General features: G+C 44.2%; 2 protein-coding genes across 8 annotated transcripts in view; one reads left to right on the forward strand and one right to left on the reverse strand.

Annotated features, from left to right (window-relative positions):
• Nucleotides 1–8,728, forward strand: part of mapk10 (mitogen-activated protein kinase 10) — a gene marked incomplete at both ends in the record, with an annotated part of 48,913 nt that extends 40,185 nt beyond the window's left edge. For 2 of the 6 annotated variants that reach the window (XM_083670736.1, XM_083670738.1), the window contains 3 exons: nt 3,888–3,951; nt 4,399–4,485; nt 8,592–8,728. In XM_083670736.1, the coding sequence (XP_083526862.1) occupies nt 3,888–3,951; nt 4,399–4,485; nt 8,592–8,728 (288 nt within the window). Of the gene's footprint in view, nt 1–1,705; nt 1,733–3,852; nt 3,952–4,398; nt 4,486–8,585 lie in introns of all 6 variants that reach the window. The other 4 variants (XM_083670734.1, XM_083670739.1, XM_083670735.1 and 1 more) reach the window with 4 other exon arrangements.
• Nucleotides 8,729–16,811: 8,083 nt separating this feature from the next.
• arhgap24 (Rho GTPase activating protein 24) overlaps nt 16,812–24,000 on the reverse strand; it is a gene marked incomplete at its 3' end in the record, with an annotated part of 91,858 nt that continues 84,669 nt past the window's right edge. For both annotated transcript variants that reach the window (XM_083670424.1, XM_083670425.1), the window contains 6 exons: nt 23,385–23,592; nt 21,065–21,197; nt 19,675–19,748; nt 19,421–19,542; nt 17,551–18,802; nt 16,812–17,055 (listed from right to left, as the gene is read on the reverse strand). In XM_083670424.1, the coding sequence (XP_083526550.1) occupies nt 16,812–17,055; nt 17,551–18,802; nt 19,421–19,542; nt 19,675–19,748; nt 21,065–21,197; nt 23,385–23,592 (2,033 nt within the window). The remainder of the gene's footprint in view (nt 17,056–17,550; nt 18,803–19,420; nt 19,543–19,674; nt 19,749–21,064; nt 21,198–23,384; nt 23,593–24,000) is intronic.

A 24,000-nucleotide genomic window follows, 5' to 3' on the forward strand; every position in this document is an offset into this window, starting at 1 on the left:
GTTACCCATACAGGTGAATGCAAAACACACCATGCCGAGAGGAAAGGAGATCTCAGAGGACATCAGGAAGAGGGTAGTGAGAGCACATCAGTCTGGGGAAGGCTATAAAATCATCTCAACAAGATTTGAGCTCCATCAGTCGACTGTGAGGCAAATCATTTACAAATGGAGAGCATTTAACATGACAGCAACTCGGCCTAGAAGGAAGTGGACGCCCTTCCAAAATATCCCCAAGAGCCACAAGAAAAATAATGAATCAGGTTAAAGCCGACCCAAACATAACATCTAGAGATTTGCAGACCTCCCTTGCTGCATCTCAGGTAACTGCATGCTTCGACAATAAGAAGAACACTGAATCGAAATGGCATTCATGAGAGGGTTGCTAGGAAGAAGCCTCTGCTGTCAAAAAAGAAGCTAACTGCCTGTCTTAACTTTGCCAGAGACCACCTGGACAAGCCTGAAGATTTCTGGAAGTCTGTTCTCTGGACAGATGAGTCCAAAATGGACCTTGTTGGTCACAATCAAAATCACTATGTTTGGTGAAAACCCAACACTACCTAGCACCAAAAGAACCTTATCCCAGTAGTCAAGCATAGTGGTAGGAATGTCAAGATCTGGGGCTGCTTTTCCTCCTCTGGACCTGGATGACTCTACATCCATGAATTCTGAGGTATACCAGGAGATTCTTGAACAGAACGTCAAGTCACCAGTCAAGGAGCTAAAGCTGGGCTGAAAATGGGTCTTCCAACAAGACAACGACTCCAAGCATTCAAGCAAATCTCGTAAAGAATGGCTCAGGAGAAAGAAGATTTGTGGTTTGGATTGGCCAAGTCAAAGTTCTGACCTAAATCCAATCGAGATGCTGTGGCAGGACTTGAAGCGGGCAGTTCATGCCAGACACCCCTCAAACCTCACTCAATTGGCTGAGTTCTGTAAGGAGGAGTGGACAAAAATCCCTCAAAACAGATGTCAGACACTGATTAGTGGCTATACAAGAAGTTATCGCTGCTAATGGAGGTGCCACAAGCTATTGACCGAAGAGGTTCACATATTTATGAGGAGTTTTTGTAAAATAAACCACTTTCGTTAAATAAACTTATATCATATTTTTTTGTTTGTGTCCTTTATTTGGAATGTCTTTATTATGAATTGGGGTTTAGATAAAGATTTGATCTTAAAAGAAGTTAATTTTAATATTTTATACAAAAATAATGACCATCCCTGTAGGGTTCACAAACTTTCAAGCAGCACTGTACATACATATACAAAATCTCACTTTTCAGTGGAGAATAAAATCTGTTCTCCTCAGGAGAGTTGTGTAATTATGAGTATAGTTGTTACATGAACATGACAGGCATTACACACACCTTCACTCGAATGATTAACACCTTTGTTAATTAGGAAGTATTGTATGAATATGCTAAGTTACTCTGTGTAAATGTTTATATCTAATTTGTAGCATGTCTCATTTTAGTTAATCAAACTGCAAATGAACAGAAGATGACATCCTATGAACTGTATATGATGATGTTAGTCCTTGTAGTACATAGAGTATGTTAATGATGATGATATTTGATAAAGTACAGATATAACATAATTATGTTATATAGACATAATGATATTTTCCGTGTGCGGCGTTACGACCTCCCTCAACACACCCTCTGCTGTTCTTTCCTCCTCTTTATTGCATTTCATGCTGATGAAGGCCAGAGATCTCGTCCAAATATCAATGGTAAATAAAACCCTGTCCTACCTCAAGGAAATGTCTCGTACAGTACATACAATAGAGCACCACAAACATGACCAAACATGACCAAACATGACCACAAACATGACCAAACATGACCAAACATGACCAAAAATGACCACAAACATGACCAAACATGACCAAACATGACCAAACATGACCAAAAATGACCAAAAATGACATAACCCAAACATGACCAAACATGACCAAAAATGACATAACCCAAACATGACCTAATCATGACCACAAACATGACCCAATTATGACCAAACATAACATAACCCAAACATGACCAAACATGACCCAAACATGACCACAAACATGACCAATCATGACCAAACATAACATGACCCAAACATGACCAAACATGACCCAAACATGACCACAAACATTACTCAATCATGACCAAACATGACAGTCACTGCACAATCATAATGAATTGGTCTTAGCTGTACTTGATACTGTTAGTACAGAAAATGTTGTAGACTGATAGTGTGCATGTCTATCAGGCTTTCTTCTGATCTGTCAGACTGTGTCCATACTGTCAGACTGTATCCATGCAAAGGGGAGAGATCTTTCTCTCCAGAGGGACTATATAGACAGTATGATGATAGAACTGCAGTAAACCATGCTATTATTTCTTAAAAATCTAGATTTCATATCTATCTATCTATGCTCTTGTGTTGCATCAAGCGTTTAAAGGTTTGGAATTGATAAACACATGCTAGAAAATGTACAGTATTCATATACACAGACAGTATACTGTACAAGTGTTTGATGCCATTCCTCATTCCATTCCATGCATTACAATGAGCCCATCCTCCGATTTCTACCTCCACCAGCCTCCCCTGGTATTCTATCTATCACCATGTACCTTGAGATACAGTTAAACAAACCAGTATGCTAAGGATAAGCCTTTGACCTAGGTCTTGATTCTTCTACGTTTCAAACATTATATACAAAGATATAGAAATTCTTGGAAGCGGCTTATACTGTAAGAGTAGCCCAGTGCCTGTGTGGGAGGTGGTGTATTAACTCCATTCCAAGGTTGACGATCAATGAGATTTATGTGCTGCCATATCAAGGTAATGTCACCCAGGTTGACAGTGAAGGGGGGGTATACCCGCTGTGATAATGTCAGTTGAGGGCATTAGTGTATACTAAGGAGATAAGGAGAGTTGACGTGTGTCAGTCAGTGTGTGTGTGCATTGTTAAGATGACAGCCCATTGGATGACGTAATGACACAATCAGATGGCGTTGTGGGAGGTTGCTGGACAGCCCAGAGGAGCTGCTGTCCGTCTCCTGGTTAATCTCAAAATAATCCCAAAGGGCCGCTAGATGTGCTTGGTCGTGATTCTGTCAAAGTAGATTTAATACTTCATTGATTGTAGTATGCATTTTCATATTGATTCACGATTTATGTGGTTTCCAGGCAGATATGGAGCAGCTTTAAAGCCACGTTGTCCGCCTGGTGTAGAAATGTACCTTCATTCAGAATTATGCCGAGTTCATTCATACATTTAGATATCCAAAATGCAATCACATTATTTCGAAAAATGAAACGTATTTAGGGAATGTTTGTGTAAACCAGTAATCCTCCATCCGTGACCTCAGTTTCACTTCTACTCATCCGAACCCACATCTGTACCTTCCCATTCTGAGGTCCCATAGTCATGTCAGACTCCTCCCTCCTCTACCTGTCTGTATTGAAAGGGATTTACTATGTAAACTATGTGGTTGATGCATGGAGAAGGTCCACCACTTCTGTTATAATAACTATATCAGTCATTTTGCTTTTTTATGTTATGCGTTTTGATCTGAATCCTGAAACTCCAGATGCCTGCGTGACTCGAACTGTAGTGCAAACCTTCTGTTGATATTCAACTTTGAGTTCAGTGGTTTTCAAGTTGGAAGCCTTTGGTTCCTATGACACATTTTGTAAAAAAAAAAAAAAAAAAAAAAAAAAAAACTGTCATATAATTTAACTGGTAAACATTAGCTATCACTCATCTCCGTGTTATTGATCCTTAAATGATTCGAACTTTTGAAAAGAGTGTATGCTGATGATAGCTTGTTGTTGATAGGTGATCCAAAGCCATGTTAGACAGATACAGATACGACCTCTGTTTCTCCCTCCAGCCTCCTCCTGCTATTTACGACAAGCAGCTGGATGAGAGAGAACATTCCATCGATGAATGGAAAGGTAATGACGTCACACGTCTGTCTGAGCGGCCTGGCCCAGCCACTTTGGCAGTATTGTATATATTCTTATATTAGCTCAATTATATATTGTATTATGCTTTAAATTGAACTATCCCTTTAATTGTTTACTGTTAGTGTTTACTGTATAAAATGTATGGTCTGGGGCTGTCCAACTGGAGATGCAATCTGCAATCCTCAGTATCCTCAACCAGTATTGACTCAATTGTATTGCGTACTGTATTTAGTTTCCAAGACAGGTCAATGATGCCTGATTTCTTATCCATTTTTCTGATTGTGTTTGTGCACAAACTTTTCCAATTAGCTTGAAGTAGCTCTCTGTGGTAATTAATGAGAAGAAAGACATTGGGGCAAAGGAGACATTGATCTCTCTCTCTCTCTTGCCTTTTAATCACTCTTTTTTCTCCCCAACTTCTTCTCTGGCTCGTAGAACTCATCTACAAAGAGGTGATGAACTTTGAGGAGAGGACGAAGAATGGCGTGGTGAAGGGACAGCCCTCTCCTTCAGGTACTCTCAGTGCATAACCTAATCGCTCTGTAAGTGAATTTAATCAACTAATTGGGTTTGTCTTGTACCAGAGAAATCCATTGTGCGTTGACCATGTGTCTTTGTCCGCCATCTTGTCTCCGAGACAAATAGAATGTGTGAAGCAGTCTATGTATGTTTTAGTTTTTCAAACGATAGATTAGAGAAAGTAAGATTTATTCGACTGATTCTGTATGTATATGGATAAAAGGTTTGAAACGTGTTATGTGTACTGAGAAAAATCATAGTTGTGGATCAATCACAATATTTAAATATGTTGCTGTCGCCTAATCCATGGGCTAGATCATTGTATTGTACAATATTTTCACATCTGTGTATGCACATGCCATGATTTAAGGCTGGGGTCCTTGGTCCAAATTCCCATTAAAAAAAAATCAGTATCTCACACTCTGAATTGATCTTTGCAGTTAAGTGTTGTTCAATATTATCTGCCTAGATAAAGATGCCAATGTTTACCAAATCAGCTGTCATTCTCTTGGATGACCATTGGAGGGCAGTGTAGAGTCATGTTGGTGTTGATAGCGCGATGGCGTCTGTCCAGGCTCTATTGCTGAGAAGGGAGAACAACTTGCTTTGGTCCACCGCCTTCGATATTTTTGCGTATAGAGCGTTTTCAAACCAAGTCCTATGCCAGGCTGGACAGTATTTGGGGCTGTTCAGATGGGAAGGCATGCCTCCCTGCAGGCTCTGTTCAGGACAGAGAGTAAGCTGCTGGCCAGCCATTGATTTAATCCGCAGTGCGATAGCTCTCTCTCTCTCTCTACCTCTACCTCCCCCTCTCTCTCTCTCTCCATATTTCCCTCCTTTCTCTCGCTCTCCCTCTCTCTTTCACACCCCTCTCTCTCTCTCTCTTCTCTTTCCCTCACTTTGCTTCTCACTCCCCCGGCTCATTCTCTGACCTGCCTCTCTCTCCTCCTCTCTCTCTCTCCTCCTCTCTCTCCTCTCTCTCCTCCTCTCTCTCCTCAATTAAGCAGATGGGTTGCCCCGTGCAGAGTAGACGCAGTGCAGCTAAAGAGCCCCAGACTAGTTCACAGCAGTACGAGGCATGTAGTTAGGCTTAGACGTAAAGAACTAGTTTCTACATTCTACATTTTTTACATTTTACTCCGAGGACTAGTTTCACATTCTACATTCTACATGTCTACATTCTACATGAAGTACTTGTTTCTGCATTCTACATTTCACTTCGAGAACCACTTTCACATTCTACATTTCTACATTCTACATTTTACATAGAGAACTAGTCTCACATTCTGTGTATCTACACTCTCCATCGAGGACTAGTTCTGAGCGACCTGGGACATCGAATGTCATGTTATTAAGATGAAAGGATAAAAAAAAGGTTTTATTTGTTGGCTACTACTCTCTGTATGGCAGTTTGATGTTACCATTGCTTCATGAGAGGACAGAATGTGAGCATAAAACATTCAGTTAGTGTAAGAGCACTCTGTTTATTTGAAGTTAGCTGTGACCGTGGTGTTTGTGTGTCTTCAGAATTGCTTTGAGGTGTAGGTCGGATAGGTCACTTTTGACAGAAGCTCTCTAAAAATCAGATAAAATCTGATTGTGTTTGCCTTTAGGGAATGATATCCATAGCAGTGCAGTAGTACCGCCTGCGTAAGCACCTTAAGACCTCTCCACTGCGTCTGAGTAAACCTGTGACTCTGGAATCAGATACAATCGATAGAGGCCATCAATTCTGGTTTGCCTCCTGTTTTATCGGAGGTCAGTTGAAATGGCTACCACAGCAACAGACACATAAACTACCACTGTCCTTTAAGCAATCTCCTCCCACAGCAACAGACACATAAACGGGAGATTTATGGTCAGCCTGGGGCACCCTACACGTCCTTTTGCACAAATCACTGGACTATTGGGATTCTCTAGACCGAAAGTTATCGTTTTAGCAAAGCCCTCCACTTGCTTTTGCTCTTGAGTGGCTTCAGGACTTCCATGTAGCAGTGGACATGAACACTATGACACCGCAGAGTGAAGGATTATGAGAAAGAAATATTGGCAGTATATCATGGGAGGCTGGTGGAGGTAGAAATCGGAGGACGGGTTCATTGTAATGCATGGTACGGAATAAGGAATGGTATCAAACACGTGTTTGATACCATTCCTCATTCCATTCCATGCATTACAATGAGCCTGTCCTCTGATTTCTACCTCCACCAGCCTCCACTGGTAGTGCCTGTATGTTATATCCTACAGTACATTGCAAAATGAACCAGAAATTCCCTCTTTCCCACATATCCTATTTTGTGTGTGATAGTAGTCCTGTCTGTTCCTCCTCTGTCTGATGTGTTGTCACCTAAGACTGTGTACCACCGACTCAAAGCCAAGCGTAACTTTAACATTACAACCCGTCTGCTCTGGGGAGATAGCATGGACCTCTGACAAGAACAAAACCTGATCTTTGTACCTGTGTGATGTTCTCTTTACTTTTCAATTCTGCTCTTTAGAGGAGATGATCCATCATGCCTTTGTTTTGTTCCTGGGTTTATAAACTGCAGTGTCGTAGACAGATAAGTGCTGCTCTATCCAGTGCTGCTGGCTCTGAAGGGCCCGTCTCAGAGATTATAAACCGACTCCATGAGATTTCAATTTTGCTTCGACTTGAGATTAAATTGCCCGATCTAACTCTCACACGGAAAGATAAACGACCTCCTCGCTTTCTCATATTTGAATAAGACGTTGGGGAGAGAGTCCTTTCAATCGACCAATTTGGAACTCGAGTTTATCATGGCGAAAATCGCCCCGTTGGATCAGTCCTTTTATTAAACACTTTATATTTTCACTTTGACGTGCTCCTGAATATTAGCATTTTGGAATATTAATGAGGCTTTTATGAAACTTGTAAGTATTCAGTACATAACTGTCCGTTCACTCAACTTTTCCTTCAAGATGATTGGATAATAAGATGGATAAGATGGATAAGCCTATTGAGAAAAATGTGCCTTGAAAATGTAATATGTGGCACAGAAACTCCTGTTATGAATGTGTTAGAAGGGCCTGTTATGAATGTGTTAGAAGGGCCTGTTATGAATGTGTTAGAAGGGCCTGTTATGAATGTGTTAGAAGGGCCTGTTATGAATGTGTTAGAAGGGCCTGTTATGAATGTGTTAGAAGGGCCTGTTATGAATGGCTAGCATTAACAATGTGTTCCATACATAGGCCTACGATGCATCACAGGAGCCTATGCAGCCTCAGCATGTCTGCTTTAGTAGAAATTCATTCATCCCCATCTAGTGGTAAGAAGCTGCTTGTCTGAACCATTATTGCAGCACTCTGTCCCCTCTGGAGCTAACATGGTGGTTCATCCACTGCCATGTTTCTGTCAGGGCTCTTTCCTGGACACAGATTAAGACTAGTCCTGACCCGGACTAAATAACATGTTCAGTAGTAAATCTCCATTGAAAAATTGTTTTATTGTTCTATTTAGTAAATTTGTAAATTTGTTATTGCTATTTTGTTCATATTTTGCTATTTTGTACATTTTTTGTCAATATCTGCTATTGTTTTTAATGTCCCACGCACCAACCTCACCAAGTCAGTTTCCTGTATATGCAAACAATTATTCTGATTCTGAATTCTGATATATTTTTACTCTTAATGTTTACTCTTTTTACGCTCAATCTGTGTCAGGTCTCAGTGTATGACTTGCTGTAGCTTGAAACAGCTCTACAGGGTTAGCCTATGGACGTCATCGAGAACAACACTGAACCGGGTTCAGCAGTAGGTCAATTGGGTCTTTTTTTTTTTTAAAGAATCAATCAAACTGCTAGAATGTCTCTTTCATCACGCAAGGCAGTTGAGGTGTCATCTCCTCCCAGGCAGCGTGCAGAGGGACGGGGCATGGATAGAGGGACCTTGGACAGTGGACCCCAGCCTTAACTCACCCCCCCTCTCATTCCTGACACTGTGGGTGTTGTGGTGGTGGGCTGTTTCTTGTTTATCGTTTGTGTTTCTATCTGTATTTACGTCAGGGGTTGTGGTGGCTTGGTCAGTTTTTCCCCGGGGCTCTTTTTCGTTGTAACCCCCTGCTGCTGTTGATTCCCTCAGCGCAGGTGCAGCCGTGAACAGCAGCGAGAGCCTCCCTCCGTCCTCCTCCGTCAACGACATCTCCTCCATGTCCACCGACCAGACCCTGGCCTCAGACACCGACAGCAGCCTGGAGACGTCCGCAGGACCCCTCGGTTGTTGCAGGTGACTAGCCGCTTGCCTGCGCAACCCAATGTTCTTCAGAAGGTGAAGTCCCCCCCCCAACCAACCGGCAGACAGAAACTAAAAACAACGATATTCAAAAACGACAATAAAAGAGGAAAAAATTGATAAGGGAATATAATTAAGGATCAGAAATAAGAAAAAGCCTGCGCATTTTCATTCAGTGAATAAAAACAAAAGTATAAAGAAAAACTAATAAAACACGCTGAAATATCTATATTTATGAACTTCTAGTTGCTTTGCTTATATCCCCCACCCCCCCTTAAATGGCATAAAAAAAAACATACATGCTTAATCGGGCATCTTTCTGTAAAGTGTAAATTGACTGGCTGGTACCTGATACCTTGCAAGCGTCTGTGCTTCAGTGGATGTGGCAAGGTGGGCACTTTTGATCATGACTATTGTACTATATAAACCTCCACTCACTTTAGCCCTCCCCCTGTGTGATGGTACTGCTATGATTTACCCTCCAGGCGCGGTCCTGGAGGGTCCCACCCACCCCCCTGTGAGATTGACAGATAGGTGTGTTTGTATGTGATTATTCCCAGGGGAGAGCGCCAGAACAGCGCCCCCTGTCTTTTGTAAATAATGTAATTCTGTACAGCTGCGAGGCACACGGAGTGGGACTGACGGCCAGTACTGGAAGTTCAAGCACACCTTGCCACATCACCGCTTCCACCTTAGTTCCCCCCCTTTGCCTGTGGTCCTGCATGATTATGAGCTACGCTAATTATATGCTGAACGAGTCTAGAGACTTTTGTTTATATACCATGTAAGTAATTGAACTTTTGAGTGGTGAACACGGGGGGGTTTTAAAGGATTCTATGTGTGACATACATGTGTGCGAGCTGCAGGAGGGAAGCCATGTGGATGACGTTCAGTAAACTGTCATTGTCACTGTCAGCGCTGAGCCAGAACCTTAAGTTCCTGTAGCTGTTTGTGTTTAGTGAGACCCCCCTCCGACTGCATCCCTGCACTGCCCCCCGATAGGCTGACCACAGCCACGCATGTCATGTCATCCTGTGATCCATTCCTTCACCTCACCTCCGACGACGGAAGGTCACTCTGTCTGTTTCTGTCTGTGTCACTGTGGCCAGGAGTGGAGGAGCCTGTCTGTCGCCTTACTGGTGTGTGTTCCACGCCTGTAGAGAGAGAGAGAGAGAGAGAGAGAGAGAGAGAGAGAGAGAGAAGGGGGGAGGGGAGGGGAGAGGAGGGGGGGTTGGGGGCAGGGTATGGCGAGCGTTTACCTCATAGCAACTTTTGTTCATTTTTGTTCTCATGCGCATCGTATTTAATTTCAGCAAATTACTACTCATGCCATATTTTTGTCAAAAGGGAATCCGATATACAGACTACCTATAAAACCAGTAATGTTAAATAGATGATTTCTAACTGGAAGTTTTATTTATTGATTTATCGATTGTATTTATGTCTTAGACGACTGAACCTGAATATATGGCAAGTGCCTTTGGAATGATGCAGTTTCTCCTCATCTTGAACAGGATAATATAACAACACATTATATAGCGTTGGAATGAAGCGAAAGGTTGGATGGAGCCCGTGTCTCTGGTGCGGAGGCAGTTGGCGTAGCCGCAGTAGAACCAGGAGGTAACGCTGGTGTCTGGCCTGTCCTATTTAGTCTATTTCAGCATGGAGTCACTTCACCTCAACGTCCTCTCATGCACATAGTCTCACCACCACCGACGCCCAGATCCTCCCGATAGGGACGCTGTACCCACCATCACATGACAGGATTGTTATTGTTGCATCTTTGAATAACTAATAATGTAGAATTTAAACCTACTTTTAAAAACACACTGGACTTGTTGTTTATTGGATAGGACTCTTCATATAAATGTTCTTCTGACCTATACCATACAATTAGTAACTGAACAGAATACCCTTAAATTGTACCATGGTTTTGTTTTGTACCTGTATATGTCTTATTTGATCAGTGTCCTTACATTTCAATAAAGGGATGAAATAATTGCAGGTTATTTTTTTTTTGTATGTCGGCATGACGATACCCGTGTTCAGTTTGGGATAAAATACTAATTCATACACTCTAGTCTAAAGCCAGCTCCACTACCATACGACAATGGCACGCGTTGTTGGTTTCTCACTGTGAGTAATTTCCTAACTTGACAATCAGGAAGTTGAAAAGATAACAGTAAACAATCGGATGTGGAAGCTGGGCAGCATATTAATACCGTAGTTGTACCTTCTCTTGTCAGAGGGTTGTCTAGTTTGGAATGACCAACAAGTACATCAAAGTCATCTGTTTCATCACAATGAGGTGAGGCCACGGTAACCTATGACAGCTGCTCCACCATGACACCACTTCAGGATGAATCCTCATTCTCAACCCAACAATAAAAGATGTCAGTCACGTCTCGGCATTGAGACACAGCGTATTCTGAATTCATACCAAACGTTCAAACCAAAAGTAGAAGTTCAGGGTGAACACTATGATTGGGGTTGGAAGGTGACAGTAGAAGTTCAGGGTTAATACTATGATTGGGGTTGAAAGGTGACAGTAGAAGTTCAGGGTTAACACTATGATTGGGGTTGAAAGGTGACAGTAGAAGTTCAGGGTTAACACTCTGATTGGGGTTGAAAGGTGACAGTAGAAGTTCAGGGTTAACACTATGATTGGGGTTGAAAGGTGACAGTAGAAGTTCAGGGTTAACACTATGATTGGGGTTGAAAGGTGACAGGACCGCTCAGGTAGACTTTTCCCATGTATTCATTTCCTGTGTTGATCCTCCACTGTGACACACATCGTTGTAGAAGCCAGGCGGCCATCTTGCTTCTCCGTGATCTCTCCAAACAAGTTTATATACACTAGCTCAGCAGCTCTTCTTGTGCATGGACAATTACTAGACACATAACTGTCATTTTAGATAGTAGGCTATTTCATCATTCATTCATTAAATCTCTATAGAAATAATTGTTAGTCATGTTTCACTTAGTTACATAGAATTGTGTTACACCCATTTGCCAATGGCGCCAGAAATGTACAGTCCAGTGCAGTTGATGAACATCTACTTCACAGAGCAAAGAGGGGTTCTTGAGATGTCTCCAGGATAAGCCAGCTAGAGTTTCTGTTCAGCCATTTTGAAAAACAGGGTGGAACTACAAAAGTTTCTTTCATTTGGAATATCAGAGTTTATGATCAACAGAATCTTTTCTTACCACTGGTTTATGGTGTGAATGGGTTCTTACTGATGACCAATAAGACACAAGCTAAGCCGTTGTGCATTTTCTACTGGACATTTTTAGCCATAAGATTCACTCGTTATTCCAGAAGAGTGGGTCCTTATCTCTCCGTATCTGAACGTAGGAATCCATCACCAACTAACAAAAATCCGACAGGGACCATCATCAAAGTACAAAAGCTGTAACAACGTTTGATTTTTTTTTTCTCTAGATGTGAACTTTTGATCCTATACAGTAACAACGTACAAAGGCATCTTCATTCAGAGAATGATTCAGAGAGAATGATTCTAAAACGGTGCTGCAGGGCCGATGTTATTCCTGATGCTCCTCTTGGAGACAGCCAACTCATCAGTGTTTTTAATGTGGGAGTCAGCGATGAATGTAGATCTGTGTGGCTGTCACACTCGACGTTGTGCCGCTGCTCTCTGCTTTGTCATCAGTGTGTGACTTCAAAGAAACCAGCATTTATCATAACTGACTGAATTCGATGTAACGCGTCAGGGCATCTCGACAAAGGCAATTATTTCAAACGTAAATGTTCTCAGATTGTTTTGCCTTTCTGAAGGCCTGACTAGATTGTTGACTATTTTCCGATGGCCCTCACGCAGAGGTGTCACCTGCAGGGTGTGGGCTAAAACGCCTACAGTACTGTACTGTTGTGTGTTCTTGTTGTGTAACAGTATGGTGGTACACTGTCTGTAACTGGAAATATGAGGGATGTGTATTCATGTACAGTTGCATTTAACCTAGAATTAGACTTGTGTCAAAAATCCTCACAAATTTAAATTGATGGTTGGGTCCGAGGCATCACTATAGATGGATCATCTCTGTCATTTTACAACTCAATATGACATGCCTTTGTTTTGAAAGTGTTTGTGAATTACCTACAGTACTGTACTACACTACGATTATTAAAATGAACAAAACAATCAGTATGTCTATTTTGCATTTTCATCACGACAAATAAATCAGCCGTTCCATTGTAAACTAAAGGAGCCATTGTTATTTTGCCAAGATGCCATAAGGTTCTAATATAGTTGGCATAGCACTCACATCGTTGTGATCTCCTTGATTCATTTGATTTCACACAAGTCAGTCATTGTCAATGAGACACTGGTGCCAGCATAGTGCAAGTTATGTTTATATTTGTTTACATGTTTACACTCTATTTGTTTACATGTTTACTTCTCATGATCATATTGTAAACAGCGCAATAAACGACTCTGAAAGTCAAGCAGAGGAGTGACTGCTGCTGTCGGGACCATTGGTGATAATGACAGTAATGTTGAGAGTGTTTATGTGGAGTTAAACTAGACTGGATGAATCCTGGTCAGTTCATCTGAATCAGCTTGTGGGTTTTTTTTCTTTCTTTCTTTTTTTCCTTTTTTTCCTTTTTTTTCCGTGCTGTAAGTGGACCATTCCGTTGGCATGTCAGGTTGAAAATGTATCTGGTTCACGCTGACAACGGCTTTTCTGATCTCAAGCTTCAGGCTAGCGTTCCAATCAAATAAACAAACGCAAAGAAAAGAAAATGGTTTAAAAAAAACACAACAACAAAAAATAAAAAAAACCTACTGAAACTACTTTAAGCTGTTTAAACACTCGACATTTTAAAGGTACTGTGTATGTAAAAATGAATATATGTATGTGATTGAAAATAAACAAAACCTTTGACCTTGGGAATGACTATACTTTTTCTGTTTCTGTATTGCTATAGTAATATGATACGTTTGATATACTGTATATGCAGCGTGCAGAAATGTGTTCAGTGCTAAAGCCACATCGTAAGAACACTAGAATAGACATAGATTTCAGAATTAGACATTATATATTGCACAACCATTATCAGTGCTGTTCAGAATGTAGTTGTTTACCTCATCTATAGCCACTACATCAATCAGCAGATAAACCCTCTCAGTGTTACCATCTGTCCATCTACCCGATCTCCCTTGGCGACAGGTCTGCGTTAGCATGGCAACAAGAGCCTCTGGAGTTCCAGGCACTCTGTCATCCTGAATAGCCAAACTAGGAGGCTGAGGCCAAGTTGTCAGCCAGACTGGGCTGAGAAAGGCAGTTCAATAGGGCGCAATGAAAACATGTCGGGTGACCTTCCCCGCGTCTCTGATGTGATATTCAATTGATTCTTTGTACCAGTGTCTATATCGGCATATTCTCACTGTAATTTTGAGGACAGTATACCATGGTACAGTTTGTACACTGTTACATTTTGGTTTCCCACAGTGTATTTCCTTAAGTCTATGGAGTAATGCTGCATTCATGTCATGTTCATTTCAGAATAACCACGTTTCCCACTTTAAGAGTGTATCAGAATCAACGAATAGGAAGCTCTATGCAAATAAATTAGGTTATTTTAATTCACGAGGTTCTGAATTTCAGACTTGTCATGAATGTAGCATAAAAGAGTTTAGATGCTACAGTGTAGCACAAACAGGGGATGAGGTTCATTACTGTGGTTTAAAGAGAAGGAAGAAACATATGTAATTAAAAACTGTCTGTGTTAATCAACAGCTTAAATTAGTGGAACATCCCTTTAACCCTCAATCCCTTTAAAAGTTTAAGTATTACTTTACCTTATTGACCTGCTATTTACCTTGATACTAGGGCACATACTGCATCAGCCTGCTATACGCCGGCCTGTTGTGTATTGTTTGCATACAGGCTATGTAGTTATGTTAACTAATTACTAGGGTTTTCTTCTAAGAGTGTTCAACAGAAGAAAGTAGCCTACAACCCAGCAACATTGAGACGCGTTCAAGCGCACAAACACTCAAGATCTTGACAACAAAAGACACTTGCATGAAAATGCATTTTATTCATAATTCTGACAGCTTTGAAGTATTCTTTGTATCAAGCATGGCATGAAAATACCGCCCTTCCGTCCATAATCTTCACCTCAGTATGGAATTCACAGCTCAGGTTTACACTGTCAGCTCGGCTTAAGCCTGTTATCTCCTGGTGAACGGTGGAGAATGAGGACCCCTGGCTCCCTCCCCACTCTGTTGTTCAGGCACTTTTTCGTCCGCACATTCCAGAGTTCTGGTGTAAGATTGGTGACAGGCGCTCCCGAGGGGCCTCCTAATGGGGTCCTCGCGTACGCAGCCGACAGGCAGACAGCACCACCAGTCTCTTGTCACTGTGGGTTTGTGTGACAGAGACGCAGGCGTCTGGCGGTACAGGCCCAAACACAGACGTCTGGAGGTACAGGCCCAAACACAGACGTCTGGCGGTACAGGCCCAAACACAGACGTCTGGAGGTACAGGCCCAAACACAGACGTCTGGCGGTACAGGCCCAAACACAGACAGGTGCCCGTTTGAAGATGGCTGTTCTAAAGCTGGATGGTGACAGTCTGTTTCCCATGTAACAAACACAGATACACACACACAAGTACACACACATAGGCACACACGCAGGCACACACACACACACACACACACACACACACACACACACACACACACACACACACACACACACACACACACACACACACACACACACACAGGTGAACACTTGATCAGGATGTTTATCAAACTTATCAAAGGTCCACTGGACAAAGGACCTGTCTTTGAGAAGCACCTTGCTCTATGAGAGAGAGAGAGAGTGAGATTTTTCACAAGCACGCACAGACATGCACACACACACACACGTACGCACACACACACGCACACACACACGTACGCACACACACACACACACACACACACACACACACACACACACACACACACACACACACACACACACACACACACACACACACACACACACACACACAGATACTCCACAAGGACAACGGTACAGTTGGTAACCCATGGGCACTCACAGAATGATTTACTGTCAATTACACAGTGCTCATTACACTAGATAAATTCAGACTGGAACCAAGCCCTCAAGAACAGCCCCAACATACGTCATCATTATCATCATTACCAAATACACTTTCAATTCATGATAAATATCAATAATTATAGGTGATTCATTACAATGTTTACTCATTACTAACCGTGGCTGACTTTAGTCTTACGACCCACTAAACATTCTTCATTTTACCCAGACCGCTCCTGTCTGACAACGCTTAAAGCCACAGAACAAGACAAAAAGCAGTGTCTATTATCATATTATATAAAATATTTACATGTTCTGTCTCTCCTTTTTGGTCATGGGATGTGTGTAACGGCACAGAAGCATAGCCACATGTATATTAATAATATTCAAATGAGACACATTAAAATATAAATCAGCATACATAATAACACGACGTCATTCGGGTACCACGTTGACAGAAAGAAAAAGTAAGTGCAAGGAAAAGCCTTGATATAAAATGTAAATGTCACACATTGATAGTTCTGCTTAAATATCGGACAAACATTAAAATATTGTTTTAGTTTTAATTTTTTACATACATACGTTTTCTTGTTTCCCAGCATCGTTTTTTTCCTCTATATACACAGGCAGATACAGGATACAGTATCACGTAACAATAACAACAGGGGTTGGTTATATATTTGGTAGGATGGTGGAGGAAAATGGGGAGTTTCTGTGTCTGTGTTGTGGTCTTTCAACAGTCTCTATGGGGTAAGGCTGGGATAGTCTATGGTGCCAGGCAGATGACCAGCCGCCGAACATCTTCACATCATCACCAATAAAGCCACAGTCTGCATTTATCATGTCCAGTAGCCCCTCAAAACCCCACACAACACTGAATCCTTTGAACCCCTTTCTCCAGCTCTCAGAAGCTAAAGTCCTTCTTCAAGTGTCTCCCTCCTTACATTCTCCCACCCCCTCTTAGTAGATATGGTACAGTCCTTCTGCACACGCCACCCCCCCTCACTGGATCCAGATGGTGTTGGCCCGGTCGGGCCGGCGCGGGTCAGCCGTCAGGTCTCCGAAGGTGGAGAAGAACTGCTCCATCTCCTTCTGGAGCATCTCGTTCCTCTTCTCGGCGTCCTCCTTGGCGCGTTCAGCGTTGCGCAGCTTGATCTCCACCATGGTGTACTTCTTCCTCTCCTGGTCCAGCTCCTCGTGCAGGCTCACCATCTCCGTCTCCAGCTCCAGGTTACGGTGCTCCAGGCTGTGGTGGGGGGGGGAACAATGGTTAGGTCAGAGTTTGAGGAAAAAGTAGGAGTTGTGGGTCAAGTTGTGGGTGTGGGAGTTCTCATTGTGTGGGAGTGTCAGACTAAGTGAGTTTATGTCTTTCTCATGAGTGGGGAGAGAGCTTGTGTTATGACATGCATCAGGAATGCCCTGACATTCTTCAACTCATTCAGTGCCGAGGGTGAATAAAGTCGTCCAAGTGGTCAACATTCTAGAGTGCCAAGGGTGACTTTATTCACCCAAAATGCATAAATTATGCTTCGTTTTATGCTTCATTTTTATAGCCAATCAAAGTGTTGTTGCTAGGTAGATACCACATAAAACACTTGGCACTCTAGGTGGTGAGTGTTCCGGAATTCTTTGGCAGTTACTGAGTAAAGGAGAGCTTATAAAACAGTACATGTGTTAATGTATACATGTAAAAGATATAGCTATGTTAAAAGGACAGCAGCAGCAGAGTTTGGCGCCCTACCTCTTGATCCTGGCTTCGTACTCCGTCTTCTGCTTCTGCATCTCCTGTTTCAGGCTGGCCACCAGACTGTGCAGGGCGCTGTGACTGCTGGGCCCGTTGCTCACAGGGAACGTCTCACTGTTATCACTACTGCTGGTGGCTCTGCTCCCCCGCCCGCCTCCTCCCCCGCCCCCGCCCCCGCCCACGACAACGTTCCTCCGCTCCGCCTTGCCTTCGCCCTCCCCGCCTGGCTGGAGGGTCGCCTCCATGTCGTGGGACGTGGCATCCAGCAGAAGCAGGGGGTCCTCGTAGTGGCCCCCGTAGAAGTCCTGCTCGGGGCAGGTGGTGGTGGAGGAACGGCAGGATGTGGAGTTGTCCGGCAGGGAGATCTCGCACGACGACGTGGACCAGGTGGCGCTGTCCACACTCTGCTTGTCCTCGCAGCTGCTGCTCAGACACGGCTGCTGCTGCTGCTGATGATGTTGATGATGTTGTTGTTGTTGTTGTTGTTGTTGTTGGACGTTGTCGTATGTGGACAGCCGGTTCTGGGCCGTCTGCTCCCCGGGGACGTCCCCCCGAGGCTTGCTGTCCCGTAGGGTGACGTTGTAGCCGTTAGGGACCCAGAGCCCGTTGCGCCCGTTCAGAGTACCGTTTACCACGTCCGTGCTGGAGACGCCCATGCGTACCCCTCCGTTGGGGACCCCGCTGGTTCCCATCTTGGTGCCCGGGCCTTTGAGGGTGCCGGCGCGGCGAGCCTGTAGGCTACCACCGCCGCCCCCTGCTGGCAGAGTCACAAGAGTCTGGCTCTTCTCCTGGTGAACCTCGGAGGAGGACGAGGAGCTGAAGGAGCCGTTGGTGACGATGCCGCTGCCCTTGCTGAAGGCGGGGTTCTTCTTGACCGTCAGGGGCGGGCTGCGGGTCAGGTCGAAGCGGGCCGAGAGGCCGTTTCGGGGGCTGGCGGAGCGCGGGGAGCCGTTGTCGACGTGCTGGCGGTGAGGTGATTCGGGGGACTCCCAGGTGCACTGCCTCACGGCCCCCTGGGTGTTGTTGTTCTCCGTGTTCTGGTTCTGACCCACGGTGGCGGTGGCGGTGGTGGCGGTGGGGGTGGCGGTGGCGGTGGTGGCGGTCGTGGCCATGGTGGCGGGCCTCCTCTGGAGGTCGTTGTTGTTGTTGTTGACCAGCTCCAGCGCCGTGGGGCTGTCCTCTTCTCGGGGGAACAACACATCGTGGCGGCCAATCAGCACAGACATCAGCTGTTGGACTAGCACCGTACCTGGAAACACCAGAGTACACACTCTTACTAGTACACACTCTTACTAGTACACACTCCAGAGTACACACTCTTACTAGTACACACTCCAGAGTACACACTCTTACTAGTACACACTCTTACTAGTACACACTCTTACTAGTACACACTCCAGAGTACACACTCTTACTAGTACACACTCTTACTAGTACACACTCCAGATTACACACTCCAGAGTACACACTCTTACTAGTACACACTCCAGATTACACACTCCAGAGTACACACTCTTACTAGTACACACACCAGAGTGCACACTCTTACTAGTACACACTCTTACTAGTACACACTCTTACTAGTACACACTCCAGAGTACACACTCTTACTAGTACACACTCTTACTAGTACACACTCTTACTAGTACACACTCCAGAGTACACACTCTTACTAGTACACACTCTTACTAGTACACACTCTTACTAGTACACACTCCAGAGTACACACTCTTACTACTATCTCACAATACTATGTTTTTACATTTCATATACAGAATAGTTTCAGACATAACAGCTAAAGAATGTAAGGAATGTAAAGCTCATTAACAGTTACAGATCCTGTACATATAAACCTGGGCTACGGTACCTTCCATGATTGCTACAGGGTCCTGTATCTTGGGCCTCAGGATGTTTGGACCAAACACTGTGGCCAGGTTCTGGACACTCATCTTATTCACACCTGAATAGGACTGGACTTCATCCAGGAACCTGAAACAACCCAACCCAACATGAGTCATCTTTATCAATGTCATCTGTGCCATGTGACATGTTCAATATTTCAATGGAATGTTTTCAAGGAAAAGGGCCTTTCTGTCTGTGAAGAACGCTGCTACTTCATACCTGCATATGTACTTGAGGAGATTGTAGTTGACTGCAGGAAGGCTTTCCACTTGCCTTTTCAACTCCTTTATTCCCTGGGAAGAGGATACACACACTAGATAAAGCACTGCATTGCTAAGCAACTGAGAGGGAATCAAACATATCCTTTGTCAATAACACGACAGCATTAGACTAACATCCAAAACCGTGGTTAGTCTATCATTAAAGCATGGGCTTTACCTTTGTCCTTGAAACTTCATAACACACACTATTTATCCAATTGTACATACTGTATCTGCACCATTTATCTTATCAGACTTCAGTCGATTTAACAAGTCATATGTGATTGATTAGAATCTCTGCATCTAATGGAATCTCTAATAAAGATCTAATCATAATCGATATTCCTGTTGGCTGCGGAGCTCAGACTGTGACTTTGTCTGCAGTGACCTCACACAGAGCTTACCTGTAGCCCATTTTCAAGCTCTAAATTGATAATGCAATATTTTTTTTGTCTCTTTTGACATTGCATTCTGTCTTTCAAACAAATCAAAGGCAGGCAATTTGCAGTCCCGAGTGGGAATTTGAGAAATACAAAGAGAAAATCCATATGACAAATATGCCGCTTCTTCAATTTAATCTTCTGGTCATGCTCAGAAAGTTGGGAATGTGTTTCCTGTGAAACTATTTGATACTTTGTGGTTTCAGAGGCTGTAAGTCATGCTGAAGGTATTCTAACACACACACACACACACACACACACACACACACACACACACACACACACACACACACACAATCGGCCTCACTAAAACGCACAGGGGTGCTGAACAGAAGATGAAAGAAAGCAGTTTTGAGAGTCACTGAGGGGAGCAGAGAGAGAGTGATACCCTGTGAAGCAAGCCTTATGGTGTGAAAGAAATCCAATTTGGAAGCTTGAAGTATTGAGAAGAGAAGCACAACAAAGTCATTGTGCTGTTGCAGGAACAGTGGAGAGGCCATGGATAGCTGAGCAGTGTAACCAGGATTTATGGATCAGAAAAGTTCTTGAAACTTGAAATTGGGTGCTTTTCTGGAATGTTCTTTGACTAAGGTTCTACACACACACACACACACACACACACACACACACACACACACACACACACACACACACACACATACCGCTACTCTTACCATATCAATCATTATTTATTTTGGAAAATAAAAAATGTCTCTCAATTCATATAGTCAGTAACAGATGGATATACTGTTGCAATGCAAATGCAGGGAGGATCACCAATAGAATCACGTACGGATGGATGGGAAACCTGTCTTCCAATTGTTATGGTTATTGTTATCTTTATATACCTTTTTTGGGGGGGGCTTAGTATGTGTGTGTGTGTGTGTGTGTGTGATGAGACACACTTACCGATTCGTCGTCCTTGCTGAGGTGCTTGGTGCAGGCAAGGAACTCGTCGTACTTGGCGAAGGGGATGACTGGTTCAGGGAGCTCCCTGAGATACAGCTTCATTAGGGAGGCTACTGTGTGGACATCTGTATCACTGCAGAGAGAGAGAGGGGGAGAGGGGGGGAGAGAGAGGGGGGGGAGAGAGAGAGGCAGTGGGAGGGAGACAAACAGAGAGAAAGAGTGAGATGAAGCACCGTAACATGAAGGCGACGTGAACACAGATCAATATGTAGAGAGGAGGGATGGAGGGATGGAGGGAGGGAAGGAGGGATAGATGGAGGGAGGGAGGGAGGGAGGGAGGGATGGATGGAGGGAGGGAGGGAGGGAGGGAGGGAGGGAGGGAGGGAGGGATATGGAGTGCATAGAATTTGGTCCATCGTAAATAAGTGGGACCGTAACTGGTCTTAAATCAGTGGGGGCAGATGTGGTTCTGTGTCTCTCCCATGCAGCACCTGTCACTGTCCCAATGTGTGTGTGTGTGTGTGTGTGTGTGTGTGTGTGTGTGTGTGTGTGTGTGTGTGAACATCTGTGTGTGTGTCTGTGTGTGTGAACATCTGTGTGTGTGTGTGTGTGTGTGTGTGTGTGTGTGCGTGATGTATCGCTGTGTGGATGCTGACAATCCTAAACAGGTCTTATTAATGGTGGTGGGGAGGTGGGGGGGGGGGTGGGGGGGGTGGGGAGGTGGGGAGGTGAGGGGGGTGGCGAGGTGAGGGGGTGGGGAGGTGGGGAGGTGGTATCCTCCCTGAGTTATGGACTGTGTCATAGCCACGGTCTAAAGACACAACCCTCCCAGTCCCCTCTCCTTCCCAGTCCCCTCTCCCTCCCCTCTCCCTCTCCCTCTCCCTCTCCCTCTCCCTCTCCCTCTCCCTCTCCCTCCCACACAGCATGTGTCTCTCGACCTCTCAGCAGCTTCTCTCCCTCCCTGCCATATTTCACTCCCCATAACAGGAGCAGCACTTAGCAGCTCCACGTCTGTGTGAGAAGAGCTAAACTTAAACACTTCCAATTAGCTGCCTGAGTTCTGCTCTCCTCTCGTCAGGCTTGCAGTGTTGAAGTGTTGAGTTCGGAAGGTGTATGCCGATGTAGCGCTCAGTGACAAAGTGCAGGTAAACTCTGTGAACACACCGCCACGCTGAATGAATTAGCACGGCTTTGCATATTGAAATTGCCCAGGCAGCTCTCTGTGGAGCATCCTGTCCTATTTCTGACAGGCAGATTGTGTGTGACTCATTTTGAGATCACGTGAGTCGTGCAGGAATAAGTACAGAAGAGCAAGGGTGTCGTCGTGAAGTTTGTTCCGACAGTAAGCACCTTGTGCTTCCAGCTATGTGTTTCTGGATGTGTACGTCATCAGGGAGAGCACATTACAGTAGCATCGTTTGGGCACATTTACGATGCGTCACCCTTACTGTATCTCCTCCACAGCCAAGAGGTCCCCCTCTAGAGCTGTTTACTACTGTACCACCACATACAGTGCCTTGGGAAAGTACTTTACATTCACCATGTCTGAAATGTGGGCTAGGTGAGGTGACATGAATATGAAGGGTATTTACAGGTGAGGTGTCTAAGCTGCCTGGGGCTGTCAGACTCTGTTGTACCACGGTAATACCCTCTGGCAGAGGGAGGAGGAGGTTTACCTTTATAAGCTGTCACCCCGTTTAATATTCCCGGGATTTTCATTTCTCAGCCCAGGCATTAGCGTGGGAATGACTTATTACGTCCTGACTGGCCTCAATAAGGAATTAGGAGGCAAATATGATTAAAACATGGCAATTTGATTTGGATAAATAGGAATTAAATTTACACCATGTAATAAATCCCCCCCAGATCGACCATGGTAGAGTAGTAGAGTATATGGCAGAGCTGATGGCTGGAGGAACCGATTGGGTTTCGAACATGGGTCTCCAGAGTGCCATGCCGGCCCAATGAGCTGCTAACAGACAGATCAAGAAGCTAGGTTTTCCCTAGTTCTGAGGGGTAATGATGTGGATCCTGTGTGTGTGTGTGTGTGTGTGTGTGTGTGTGTGTGTGTGTGTGTGTGTGTGTGTGTGTGTGTGTGTGTGTGTGTGTGTGTGTATGTGTGCGTCTGTTTGTTTGACATTGGGCTCTTAGGTGTCCAGAGGAGTGGTGTTACTGCACAATAAGACGGTTCTCACTGATTTGACATTCGCTACACAACACTTTAAAACAGATTCTACTCTTCGAGCCACAGGGTCCTTCAGCTGTCCTTTTTGAAGAACCCTTTGAGGAACCTATTGGTTCCATGTAGAAAAGCTCTTACCAGTCGAAGGAGGGCTTCTCCCCGCAGTCGAAGGCGTCCTGGAGCTCTTTGACCAGGTTGGCCTGTCCGGGCAGGCGGAACAGACCCTCCTCCCTGAGGCCCCACTGGCGGATGAAGTCCACGCACTGTTCCACCAGCATGGGGGCCAGCTTGTTCCCATAGCGACGCTCATAGCGTACTGTCTCCTCCAGCTTCTGACCAAAGATACCTGAGATCAAAGAGTATATACCATCAGGAACGTATACCATCAGGAACATATACCATCAGGAACTTATACCATCAGAAACATATACCATCAGGAACATATACCATCAGGAACATATACCATCAGGAATTTCATATGATATTCTGTGCCTGAAACACACACACACACACACACACACTGAAACACACGCACACACACACACACACACACACACACACACACACACACACACACACACAGGATCCACATTAGGGCTTTTATGTTGGAGTTAATGATAAACCACACTATGTAACCATTGCTAGGTTGCAGTAGTACCATGTGATCTGGCACGCCACGTTAGGACATGATTGCTGTCGACAGCGACCTTTTTAATGTCATAAACCTGCATTTGTTGGGTCCTTGAGGGGAAAG

The sequence above is a fragment of the Argentina silus genome (genome assembly GCF_951799395.1).
Source record: "Argentina silus genome assembly, chromosome: 5".
Lineage (NCBI taxonomy): Eukaryota > Metazoa > Chordata > Actinopteri > Argentiniformes > Argentinidae > Argentina > Argentina silus.